The sequence below is a fragment of the Narcine bancroftii genome, chromosome 2, assembly GCF_036971445.1.
Source record: "Narcine bancroftii isolate sNarBan1 chromosome 2, sNarBan1.hap1, whole genome shotgun sequence".
NCBI lineage: Eukaryota > Metazoa > Chordata > Chondrichthyes > Torpediniformes > Narcinidae > Narcine > Narcine bancroftii.
In genome coordinates, this window is record NC_091470.1 from 84,971,774 (window position 1) to 84,985,181 (window position 13,408).

The window sequence follows — 13,408 nt, forward strand, 5'->3', positions numbered from 1 at the left end:
GCGTTACAAGCAGGGCTGGTTCGCCACGAGAGAGTGTGCCGCCACAGTATGTTGCTTTTTGTGATTTTGCTTAATATCTGACTTAGCTCTTCCCAGAAAGTATTCACTTTTGTGCATGCTCAAATTGCGTGTATTGTTCCAATTTCTTGTTTTCAGCGAAAGCATCTATTCGATATTGTTGGGTCCCACTCTTTTCATTTTTGAGGGATGATATATAGCCTGTGTAACCAATTATATTGTATCATACATTTATTGTGTATGTTTATTGTGTTCTTCATAGTTCCAGTACATAGCTCTTCCCATGTTTCGTTCTTTATGTTTAAATCTTTTTCCCAGCTTTGTTTAGGTTTGTAACTTATTTCATCATTTTCCTTGCATTGCAGTTTAATGTACATGTTTGTTATAAATCTTTTAATTATCATTGTATCTGTAATTACATATTCAAAGCTACTTCCTTCTAGTAGTCTCAATTTGCTTCCCAATTTGTCCTTCAAATAAGCTTTGTACTTGTACGGTGAGTTATTCCGTATTTGTCCTTTAACTGTTCAAATGTTAATAAATTATTTCCCAAAAAACAATTTTCTATTCTCTTAATTCCTTTTCTCTCCCATTCTCTAAAAAATAAGTTGTCTATTGTAAAAGGGATTAGTGGATTTTGTGTCAATAGCATTTTTGGTATTTGGTCATTTTTCTTTTTTCTTTCTGCATGTATCTTCTTCCTACATGTATCTTCCATATTTTAAGTAAATGATGCAATACTGGTGAGTTATATTGCACCAGCTTTCCATCTTATTTTTAAAGTATATGTATGCTCCGGTACCATTTCTCCTATTTTATCTAGTTCTATCGTAGTCCAATCTGGTTTTTCTCTCGTCTGGTAAAAATCTGTTAAATACCTTAATTGCGCAGCTCTGTAATAGTTTTTGAAGTTTGGTAACTGCAATCCACCTTGTTTATATCTCTTTGTTAATTTGTCCAGCGCTACCCTCGATTTTTTTACCCCTTCCATAAGAACTTCCTTATTATTCTCCTTAGTTCTACAAGAATTTCTCTTTCAAAGGAATTGGTAATGTTTGAAATAAGTATTGTACCTGTGAGAAAACGTATATTTTAATGCAGTTCACCCTCCCTATCAACGTTAGCGGTAATTCTTTCCAATTTTCCAAGTCGTCCTGTACTTTCCTTATTAATGGCTGATAATTTAGTTTGTACAAGTGGTTTAATCGCTTGTGATTGCCATTTAAATGGAGATTATTTTTTGAGTACTCTATAGTCCACATTACTCATTGGCATCACTCTGCTTTTATTTGTATTGACCTCATACCCAGATATTTCTCCTTACTCCTTCAATTTCTTGTATAGCTCTTTTATTGATCTCTCTGGTTCTGTTAGGTATACAATGATGTCTGTGAATAGACTAATTTTATACTCATTCTCCTTTATTTTTATCCCTTTTATTTTATTTTCCTTTCTTATCAGCTCCACCAATGGTTCTATTGCCAAGGCGAACAATGAGGGATAATGGACATCCCTGCCTAGTTGATCTGCTCAGTTTGAGCTGGCTCAATACATATCGATTTACCACTACTTTTGCCAATGGCCTGTTATATAATCCCCTAATCCAATTAATATATTTTTCCAGAAGTTTAAATTTCGGTAACACTTTAAATAAGTAGTTCCACTCTACTCTGTCAAAGACTTTTTCTGCGTCAAAAGCAAACGCCACCATTGGTCTTTTATTCCCTTGAGCTGCATGAATTAAATTAATAAATTTACAAACATTATCTGCTGTTCATCTTTTCTTGACAAATCCAGTTTGGTTTTGTTTTACTAATTTTGGTACACACTCGGTCAATCTGTTTGCTAATAATTTTGCTATTATCTTGTAATCTGCATTTAGTAAGGATATTGGTCTGTATGATGCTGGTCTTAATGGGTCCTTCCCTGTTTTTGGTATTACTGTGATTATTGCATGATTCCGGTAAGTTTTGTGTTCCTTCCACTTGCTTCATTACTTCCAGGAGGGGTGGGATTAATAACTCTTTAAATTCTATTGTAAATCCATCCTCCCCTGGTGTTTTATTGTTTGGTAGCTTTCTTAATATGTCCTGTGCTTCCTCTATTTCAAATGATTTTATGAGTTTACTTTGGTCCTCTACTTTCAGTTGCGGCAATTCAATTTTAGCTAAAAAGTCGTCTATTTTATTGTTTTTTTCCTTTGTTCTCAGTTTGGTACACTTGCTTATAAAATTCCTTAAAGTTTTCATTGATCTCTATTGGGTTGTATGTGATTTATTTTTCCTTGTCGCCAATACGGTTCTTTTAGCTTGCTCTTTTTTAAGTTGCCAGGCCAATATTTTATGTGTTTTCTCTCCCAATTCGTGATACCTTTGTTTTCATTATGTTCTTCTCCACCTTGTATGTTTGTAATATTTCTTATTTTATTTTTTGTCCGCCAACTCTCTCTCTTTTTCTTTATATCCTCCCTTTTCACTAATTCCTTTTCTGTAATTGCTATTTCCCTTTCCAACTGCTCTACTTCCCGGTTGTATTCCTTTTTCATCTTGGTTACATAGCTCATTGTCCTCTAATGAAGACTTTCATTGCATCCCATAGTATAAGCTTATCTTTTACGGACTCTGTGTTTATCTCAAAATATGTTTTAATTTGGCGTTCAATAAACTCCCTAAATTCCTGTCTTTTAAATAGCATGGGGTTTAACCTCTATCTATTAGAGGTGGGATGTCCTCCAGTTCTATTGCTAATAGCAGGGATGAATGATCAGAAAGTAGTCTAACTTTATACTCAGTTTTCCTGATTCTCCCTTGAATTTGGGCCGATAACAAAAACATATCTATCCTTGAGTATGTCCTGTGCCTACTTGAGTAGTATGAATATTCCCTCTCTTTTGGATGTTGCCTCCTCCATATATCCATTAGTTTCATTTCTTGCATTAATTTAATCATGAATTTGGCTCTTTATTTTTTTTGTTTGTTATCTTTCCAGTTTTATCCAATACTGGATTCAAATTATGGTTAAAATCACCCCCACCTCCCCCCCCCCCCGCTATCAGAATGTTTCCCTGCGTATCTGCTATCTTCAAAAAGATATCTTGCATAAATTCCAAAATTCTGAATATATCTGACACTTTATCATTACATATCTTCCCGCTGGGTCTTTTATTTCCTCCTTTATCTTGATTGGTACATTTTTATTAACTAGTATGGCTACACCCCTAGCTTTTGAATTGTATGATGCTGCCGCTACGTGTCCTAGTCAGTCTCTTTTTAATTTGCTATGTTCCGCCTTGGTTACATGCGTTTCCTGTACAAATGCTTTTTTTGAAATTTATTTATAGTATCTCCATACATTCATTTCAAATTGACTTAGTATAACATTACATAATAGATACTAAATAATTTTCAAATTTTCACCCCCCCCCCACCTCCCCTAACCCCTTAGGAAACCACCTTGTGGTGGTTAATTCCCAAAAACCCAAATGGGTGTGGTATAAACCACAAGTGGCATATGACTTTCGGGAGCAGAAGTACCACCCCCACCCCCCCCCCCCCCACCCCCCCCAGGCAGACAAAATACACGTATAAACCGAAAAATCATCATTTCTTATATCCATAAAACCCCGGTCCATCAATTTTACCAATCTTATTCATAAACTCTTTTTTTTGAAAATCCAAACTTAATATTAAATTTTGCATCCTTTCCACCCTCCCAACACTGAGTTAAACATTGTTTACAATCAATAAAAGCTTTTTTAAAAAATTTTTTTTCAAGTCTTCCTGAATTTCATCCACTGAATTAAAACACCTCTGAACATCCCAGTTCAACACCGAATCTTCCATTCTTCTCAATCTCAAGTTGAATTTGTAGCTTACTTTCAAAAAAAGTTTTTTCAAATCTTCTAAAATTTTCTTGAACATAATTCCTTCGGTCTTGATCTTCTAAAGCATCAATATTATTCATAAGTTCTTTCTTCTATGTTTCCCAATTTAATATCAAATTTTCCACTTTGTCAATCTTCTCAATGTTAAGTTGAAATTATTGTTTATTTTCAAGAAAAACTTATTCAAAATTTTTAACTCTTCTTGGACATTGCTCCTTCAACTTTAATTTTATAAATCATCAATCTTGTTCATAGTTTCTTTCTACTGAGTTTCCAAATTTAATAGTTTCCGTTTTTTCCAATTTTCTCAATATTAAACTGATCTTGTTGTTTAGTTTAAAAAAAACCTTTTCAAAACTATTAAAATCTGTTTGCAATGTATGCATACTCACAGATAATAAATTCACTCTTCCAATATTCCATCCAAAAAAAAATCACTGATAAACCTTATTGCAGGTCAAGGAGTTCCATATATATGTTTATCTTCAGAAAATATTTCAAATATTTCAAATCAACATTCGTCGCCATCTTTCAAAAAGGAGTCCGAAATCAACTTTAATAAGTTCTGTTCTTGAGAAAATTCCAGCACCAACTCCGGCTCTGTCTGGGCAAATAGGTCAAATTTCTTCCGAAGTCAAAGAATGTAATTTTGTTCTGTATTTATAGATAATAAGTTCATCCTTCTGATATTCCATCCAAAAAAAATCACTAATAAACTTTAATGTTATCTGGATTTTTAAAACTCACGGGCAATCAATGCCAATCACTGCAATTTATCTTCATAAAACATTTCAAATCAATATTCATCACCATCTTTCAGAGAGGTGTCCAAGGCCAGCTTATCCGACAGTCCAATTAATGAGCTCCGTTCTTAAGAAGATTCCAGCCTTGACTCCGTGGTTCTGTCTGGGCAAGTAGGCCGAGTTTCTTCCAAAGTCGGAGAGTGTAGTTTTGTTCAGTATTTGAACTCTATTTTCCTTAATCTTTGTTGCCATTTTAAACTAAAAACAATTGATAAACAAAACAAAGACTTTTAACAGAAAAGAAATATTCTTAAAACGGGTATTTATATAACTGCCTGGGGGAGACCGGGAAGGCACGTCCGCTCCCTACGCCATCTTGCCATGCCCCTCCTGTACAAATGCTATATCTATTCTGTCCTTTTTGAGAAGTGTTACTAACCTCTTCCTTTTAATTTGGTTATGCATTCCATTGATGTTTATCGTCATATAGTTTAACATAGCCATCCTATACCTTTGTTTTCACTTCTTTTTCGCCTCCTCGGCTCCCCCATCTTCTTTGTTCCATTATTGTTTTTTAAGTTTTCCTTATTTTTCTCAATACACGATAGCACGCTTAAAACACAAAATACCCCAAAAATCCCCACAACAAATAACACAAAGTATACTTTTACCCCAAATAATGTTGAACCTCTCACTTTGAGTTGCCCCTAGTCTCTTGCCAGGCAACCAGAACTCCCCTTTCCATTTGGTTTGCGATAATACTCTCAAGCGTCAACCGATTTTGCAGTGACAGTTTCCCCCCTCCCCAGCCCCCCCCCAGAGAAGCACTATTAATTTTCTATACATATAACAAGGCTTTTTTTTCCTTCCTTTCCCTTCTCTTTTTCAACTTTAAACCTCTGTATTTATATTGTCTCTCTTTTATATTACTATGTATTTTTATACATTTTCTTGCCAGCCTTTTTTTCTTGTTACTCCTCCTCATCTCGTTTCCTGTCCTGCAAATGTTCTGCGAATCCTTGGGCTTCCTTTGGATCCGAGAACAGTCTATTCTGTTCCCCAGGGATGAATACTTTAAGTATTGCTGGGTGTGCAGCCTTTCTTCCACAAAATAGTTCTCACCATATTAAAAAACTTCCTCTTCTTTGAAAGTTCAAAACTTATGTCTGGGTAAAAAAAATATTTTTTGCCCTTATATTCCAATGGCTGTTTGTTTTCTCTTACTTTATTCCTTGCCCGCTCCAGTATGTTCTCTCTTGTGTATCTTAGAAGTTTTATTAAAATGGATCTCAGCTTTTGGCGTGGTTGCGGCTTCGGTACTGCAGGTACATGATCCTTTATCCGGAACCCTTTGGGAACAGTGTGTTCCGGGTTTTGGAATTTTCCAGATTTCTGAAAGCCCACCCGAATTGAGCTGCCATATCGCTGGTCACCCTTTCCAGTCACCCGGCCATCTCCCCCAATCGCTGGTCCCTCGGCCACCTGGCAATCTCCCCCGACTGCCGGTCCCTTAGCCGCCTGGCAGTCTTCCCTGGCCGCCTCCCCCGACTGCCGGTCTCTTGGCTGCCTGGCAGTCTCCCCCAGCTGCCTCCCTTGACCACCGATCCCTTGGTTGCCTCCCCAAACCACCCGACAGTCTCCCCCGACCACCGGTCCCTGGGCCACCTGGCAGTCTCCCCCGACCACCAGTCCCTCGGCCGCCTGGCAGTCTCCCCCGGCTGTCTCCCCCGACCGCTGGTCCCCACTTGCCGGATTTTAGATGTACGGATAAAGGATGGTGTACCTGTAGTGCTCAGTGTGCCCTTTCTATTTCTATTTCTTCTTGTAGGTCTGTTCTCCCAACACCTTCGGGATCCATATTTTCATAAATTCCTTCATGTCTGCCCCTTCTTCACCTTCTTTCAGGCCCACTATTTTTATGTTATTGCGCCTACTGTAGTTTTCCAACATGTCAACTTTCTGGGATAACAAATCTTGTGTCTCCTTGACTTCTTTATTTCTTTCTTCCAATTTTCCTCTTAATTCATTTATTTCCATTTCTACAGCTGTTTCTCGTTCTTCCACATTTTCTACTCTTATCCCTATTTCTGTCATGGCCAACTCTAAACTTTGCGTTTTATCTTCTGCTCTTTCCATTTTCCTTTTAATTGCATTAAATTCAAGTGTTAACATTTCTTTTAACGTCATGATTTGATCTTCAAAAAAGTCTTTATCTGTAGTCTGTCTATTTCTTTTACCACCTTCTTTCCTGTGTAGATCTTGGTCTTCTTTTTTTCTATGTCAGTGTCTTCTTCCACTCATCTTTGTGTCTCTTCAGCTCTTTCTGGTGATCCACTCCTGTTTCTTTGTCGGGCTTCCAGTTGCAGGGCCTCCTGTTGCTGGGTCACCTGCTGTAGAACGTCCCGTTGCTGGAGGCCCTGCTGCTGATCGGCCCCTTCCTGGTTCTCATATATTTGTTCTTCCTGACTCTGGGCGTCCCCCAGCTGAGTGCCCCCCCACCCCCCCCGTTGCTGGGCGTCCCTCAGTTGTCCATCCCTCAACTGGGCCCCCCTCCTGCTGGCGTTTTCTTTTTCTTTTGTATGCGCACTGTGCTTGTGTGACTCCTCGCACATGGGCAGTTCCGCATCTTTGTCTGGCTCAGAGAGCCATTTTTTTAGTCCGCCGGTCTGGAGGTCGCTGCTCCTCTGGGCACCTACCAGCTTCAGGGGTTGGTTGATCCTCTTCACAGTGGCTCCCTGCTCCCGTGTGAAGGTAAGGCCATCTTCTTTCTTTTCCGGGGATTTTCTTTCTTCTCTTTTCTTTGTCATTCTGGCTTTCTCTCTTTTCGGTGCCATCTCCTGGCTCTTCCTTGTTACGTTATCTTCTTTTTCTTTTTTTTGTGCTTGCTTGCTTGGCTCTGTTTTTTTCCAAACTTTTTTTTCTTTTCTCTGGAGAGGGATGGTTCTACTCGACTGGTCACTACTCCATCACTTGACTCTGCCTGCCTCTTTTTGGATTGCATTAATTGTCCTTGCAGTTTCAACCACCCTCAACTGCCAAGACAGTACCTATGGGCTCTTTCCTCCAGCTCGTAGTACCTTTGTTTAGATCTTAGTATCACTTATTGATTTGAGTAGAAGGTGTAATCCCTCTCCCTTGGATGTCATCGTCACCAAGCGTACACAAGATTTAATGCTTTCATGAGGGCTGGTGCTGTTTTTGCCACCCTGGCTCTTGTCATTTCTTTGCTGATTTATCCAATACTTGATCCAGGCAAAAATTAAAATCCCCTCCAATTTTCCTGCCCTTCTGTTAATTGTAAAAAAACATTTTGTATAAATTTTTCATCATCAAAATTGGGGGCATCTATATTAATTGGAATATATTTGACAATGTACCATTACGAATCTTCCTGATGGGTCTATGACTGTGTCTTCCGCCTTTACTGGAATGTTTTTCCATATTAAAATAGCTACTCCTCTAGCCTTGGAGTTAAAGGAGGATACTGTCACACGTCCCACCCAACTCCATTTTAGATTTTGGTGTTTGTTATACTTAAGATGGATCTCTTGTAAAAAGGCCACATCCTCCTGCATTTTTTTTTAAGATGTGTCAAGACTCTTTTCCTTTTCACTTTCCCATTTAAGCCATTGACATTAAAGGTTACAAATTTAACTTTCGTCCATTGCTCCAGATTCCTTCCCTAAGTAAGAAACAAGAGACATATGACTTCTGCACCTTTTCTCCCAACACCTATTCTTCCCTCCCCTTGGCACCAACTCCAAAACTCTTGGCACCACCTCCCTTCTCGTCCTGGTGCGTGTTCATTGCATCCATCTTCCCGCCTTCTCGGTCACTCCAGAGCTCACAACAAACATTTTCTCTCTTTTTAAAATTTTAACTTTTTTTTGATAAACAAAGTGTAGTACTTGTTTCTATTGTATTTACATTATTTACAGCCAATTATTTACAAGGCCTTTTTCCTTTAATCTCTTCTCTTACCATCTCCCTTAGGGATTTTTTTGTGGCAGCAACCAGAGTGTTTGTATATTTTAGTGCCTCTTTGGCCTCCTTAAAAAAATTCCTTCCATCCCCGGATAAAAATACCTTCAGGGTTTCTGGGTACAATAAAGTAGATCCATTCCCCTTAATTCTTAAGATTTTTTTAACTGGATCAAACTCTTTGTTTTTTAAGAGCACCATCCTTGTATCTGGATAAAAGAGGACTTTACCCCCTTCAAATTCTGCAGGGCCACCTCTCTCTCTTGCCCCCAAAGCTGTCGCTTTTGGATTATTTCGTTGTCCTGGTTGAGTCTAATCAGGACAGAACGAGGTCTCTGTCCTGGACGTGGTTTTGGGAAGGGAGATCAACAAGCCCTTTTTATTTGAAGGTCCCTCCCTATTTTTTCTTTCCCCAATATCTCTGGGATCCATTCCCTAAAGAACACTATTGGGTCCCTCCCTTCTTCCTCCTCTTTTAACCCTACAAATTTTATATTTTATTTCTTTTACTTAGATTTTCAAGTGTGTCTAGTTTTTTCATATATTTTATTTCTCCATTACCCAGGCATCCCTGTCACTTTCCAGTCTTATCATATTATCTTCTACCCTTTCAGTCCTTTCTTCACCCTCCCTGACAATTCACCAACAGCTTTCCTGACTTCTCCCATTTCCATTGATAAGTCTTTTAAAACTTTCTTTATTCTACCTTCTGAAGCTCAGTAATAAATGCTTTGACGGATTTATGTGCATTAACAAATATTCTATATTACTGCATGGAAAATTGCAAAGAATTTGTAGTGTTCATTCAGCAATCAATCTTGCTTTGTTGTAATAGTAGTTTCAATATTTTTTCTATTAACTTAGATCCAAGTTAATTCAACAGTCACCAGTCTTGGATCCAGCCACACCCATTAAGTACCAATATGGAAAATCCTTCGGTGTTTCCCCTGATGGTATTGCTGTATGTGCTCAGATAAGCAAAGTTTCTCATAGAAACCAGTTGGACGTTTTGGCTGAGTTGTATTCTGCCTGTATTTCTGGTAAGTGAACAAAGTTTTTGATGACTGAAAGATAAACAAGGGGTTAGTGTTATTTTTTACATTTAAAAATGGATGAGAAAAAAACTAATTAAACGTGAACTAGAACTGGATTCAGTACTACTGGCAAAGGAAAAAATTAGGTGCATATTTTAAAATGAAAAACATGATGTAGAAGAATGGGTCTTGGACAAATTTCAAGGAGCCAGCGTGGGTCAAATTGTCTCTTTGAGTACAGGAGCCAGGAGGCCATGTGTGACCATTCCAGGAGTATGGTGTGCAGTTTTTGTCAGCTATTTATAAGAATGTTAGCAATAAGCAAGTTGAAAAGGGAGCAGAAAAGCTTCGTGAGAATGTTTCTGGGACTGGTGGGTTTCTATTAAAAGGAGAGGCTGGATTGGCTGAAGTTTTAGTCCCTGGCAAGTAGGAGACTATGAGAGGATTGTACAGAATTTTATCTTGAGGAACATAGATAAGGTAAATAGACATCACCTTTTTTCCCCAAGTATAAGCAAGATCTAAAACTAGTGTGCATAGATTTAAGATGAGAGGAGAAAGATTTAAAAGGGATATTGGGGTCACCGTCAAATGGAGGATGGTGGGTATATGTAATGAGCTTCCAGAGAAGGTGGTAGAAGCAGGGACAATTTAGACAGGTACATGGATTTAGATGGATATGGGTTGAATACAGGTAAATGAGATGAGCTTGGTCAATATGGATGTGCCTCAGGGCCCACTTCCATTGTGTAGAACTATCTGCCCTCTTGATCCAATCCTAATAATACATTTTAAATTTTGTGTTATTGTATCGATAGATTCTAGCATTTTATCCACTGCTGATATTATGGTTACTGGTCTCTCTCCCTGTTTTTAACCCTCTTTGTTCAAACAGTGTAGTTACCTCTGTCATCCTCCAATTTAGGAAGTGGTCAGAGTCTAAAAAAATTTTGGAAGATGACCACCAATGTATCCACTATTTTCAGGGCCATTTTCTGGAATGCAGATTATACAGCCCTGGAAATTTGTCATTCTTTAGCCCCATTAATTTTCCAAGCATTATTTCTTTTCTGATTCTGATTTTCAGGCCTTATTGAGGAATATACTGAAATAATGTTTCTATGATCTGAAATTGGCTGATCATTTTCATTGGTGATGCACATTACTTCGCAAAGAGCATAGTATAGTGTTATATTAAAGATAGAAGTTGTTAATTTTGGTTACATGTAGAATTTAAAGTGATATAACCAAGTGAGGAGAAGTCTGAGGCAGAAAATACTCCATTCCTCCAGGAAAAGGCTGGTTAGCTGAGAGGCAATGAACATAAATATCTAATGATATATTTTCAATTCCAGGGAATTTAGTGCCAAACATTTTTTTGGAGTTGTTCTTTATTCTGCAATTGTTGACATCCAGGGGAGGAACATCCACAGATGATTTTGAAGATGGTGTGGAATCTGCTGCTGAGAGAAAATGTAAGAGTTGTGCAACAGGAGATGTTATAACTATGTTTCTAACATATGTTTCATCCCAAATGCAAATCATGATGAATAAACTGTGAATAGAAGAGAATTTGTATTTATAAACCATCTTCACAATCTCTAGGCATTCAGAAATTCTTCCGTTGTCAAATGAGTACTTGTGAAGTATAGAGATTGTTGTAGTGGAGCAATCAGTTTGCATGCAGATGGATCATAGAAGTGGCAATGCAAAAACCAAATACCATATATTTTGGAGTATAAGTCAACCCCCATTTTTCAGCCTAATTTTTAAGAATTTTATGGTATATTCGGCGTAAAAGTCAACTCCAATATTCAGGATGTCTGAATTGGCCCATTGATCGGCGTATAAATCGAATTCCAAAGATTGTGATGCCCGAGATGGGCTGTTGACCGGCTGTTGACTCCCAAAGATCACTCGGATTGATCTGGGCATTGGGTGGAGGTGATTGCTATCATGGAGGGTCATCAACAATGCAACAAAAGTATGAAGAGAGTTTTACATTGAAAATGTTAGAAATGGCCAAGTAAACCAACAATTGTGCTGCTGCTAGGAAATTTGATGTATATGAGAAGTTGGTAAGAGATTGGAGTGTGGCCACTGGAATCATAGTGGACACGATGAAATAACCACACAAGGTTTTTCTCGAGTGAATCAAACGGATTTACTCGTCATCACTCGTGCAACCTTTTAAAAACTAGAATCGCGTGCTCGACACATGCTGATGTCATCATGCACTGACATCACATGATCGGTTCAATGCCTTCTGGGAGTTGTAGTGCCGCCACAGCACTGCTGCACGGCCCCCACCAAAGAACCAGCAGAAAGGTCTGTCTGTGTTTTAGGTGGTTGACCTCTGCGACGGACTGTTGGCTGCTGCAGTGGGGAAGACTTGTCCACGTGAGCTGGTTTAAGCCTGTCAATAATGAAAGACTATGGCTCCCCTCCAGTGTCCAAAAATACAGGTCGACCTGGTTTGTCTGAGTATCCTATAAGGTCCTTCGTAGGGCATCTGTAAAGGTTGGCCAAGTATTCCCCTTCAGATGAAGACATATTTATAGTTTTTGAGGTCTTCAGACACAAAAGAAGAGTGTTCTCCATGTGACGATGGTGGTATAGGAGTCAATTTTCCTATAGTCTCCCTTAGCCTGCTCAACAGTTCCTTAGGATTATCGCTGGAGTTGGAATAGTAGGAGATCAAACTCCCCTGGAACCACCAACATTGCGCCGTGCATGAGCTCCACAGACGAAGCTTGGAGGTCCTTTTTTGGAGTTGTTCTAATGCCCAGTTTTAACTGGGCCCTCTAACCGAGCCATCAAGACCAGCTTGAGATGTCGATTAAATCTTTTCACCATTCCATTGACCTGGGTATAATAGGCATTTGTATGATGAATTGTTGTATAGAGCAAGCCAGACAAGTCCATCCACAGCGAGTAAGTAAATTGTGGTCCTCTATCTGAAGTAACATGCACCAGTAAACCAAAATGAGACACTGAGGAACACCTAAGCACGTGTCTATAGTAGGCACAGCCTTAGGCCACTGTGTAAACCTATCTATTAATGTAAAAAGATAACAATATCCTCTTGAAACAGGAAATGGACCAACAACGTCCACGTGGTCATGACCAAAATGCTGAGTAACTGCTGGGAAGGACTGCAATAGTGCCTTAGTATTCCGCTGAACCTTTGCTTTATGGCAGGTAATGCAGGAACCTCGCCATTTGTGTAACATCTTTTTTAAGACCATGCACAGAGTTGAATACTTGACATTTCCATGATGCCAGAACTACTGGGTGTGGGTGTCCCATTGATATATCACAGAGGAGTAGTTTACCATTAACTCCAAACTGGTCATCTTTCAATTGCAAGTTTATGATTGCAGTCCGGTAACCATTCATGTCAATACCTTGATCTACAGACGAAACCTTGAGTGGAGCAGAGCAGGACATTGCAACAGCTACTACATTGTATTATTTTTGTGGAGAATTCTGAAATGAATGATCTGTTGTTGTTGAGCTGACCAGGGTTCTGCGACCTTGGAAAATGAAAATGTTAAGGGCTTGTGGTTGGTGTACACAGTAAAATCTCTGCCCTCCAAAAAATAACAGATGTGTTGAATAGACAAGTAAGTGGCCAAAAGCTCCTTATCAAAAGCGCTATATTTCTTCTCTGCTTCATGAAGATGGTGGCTGAAGAATGCTAATGGTTTCCATTGGCCATTGACATATTGATGAAGTGCACCTCCTAT

The 13,408-nt window shown here is 38.7% G+C and overlaps 1 protein-coding gene across 1 annotated transcript in view; it reads left to right on the forward strand.

The window, feature by feature from the left end:
• cdan1 (codanin 1) overlaps positions 1 to 13,408 on the forward strand; it is a 157,231-nt gene that overhangs the window by 26,535 nt on the left and 117,288 nt on the right. The window contains 2 exon segments of the mRNA XM_069915504.1: positions 9,490 to 9,665; positions 11,015 to 11,134. Coding sequence (XP_069771605.1) covers positions 9,490 to 9,665; positions 11,015 to 11,134 — 296 coding nt within the window.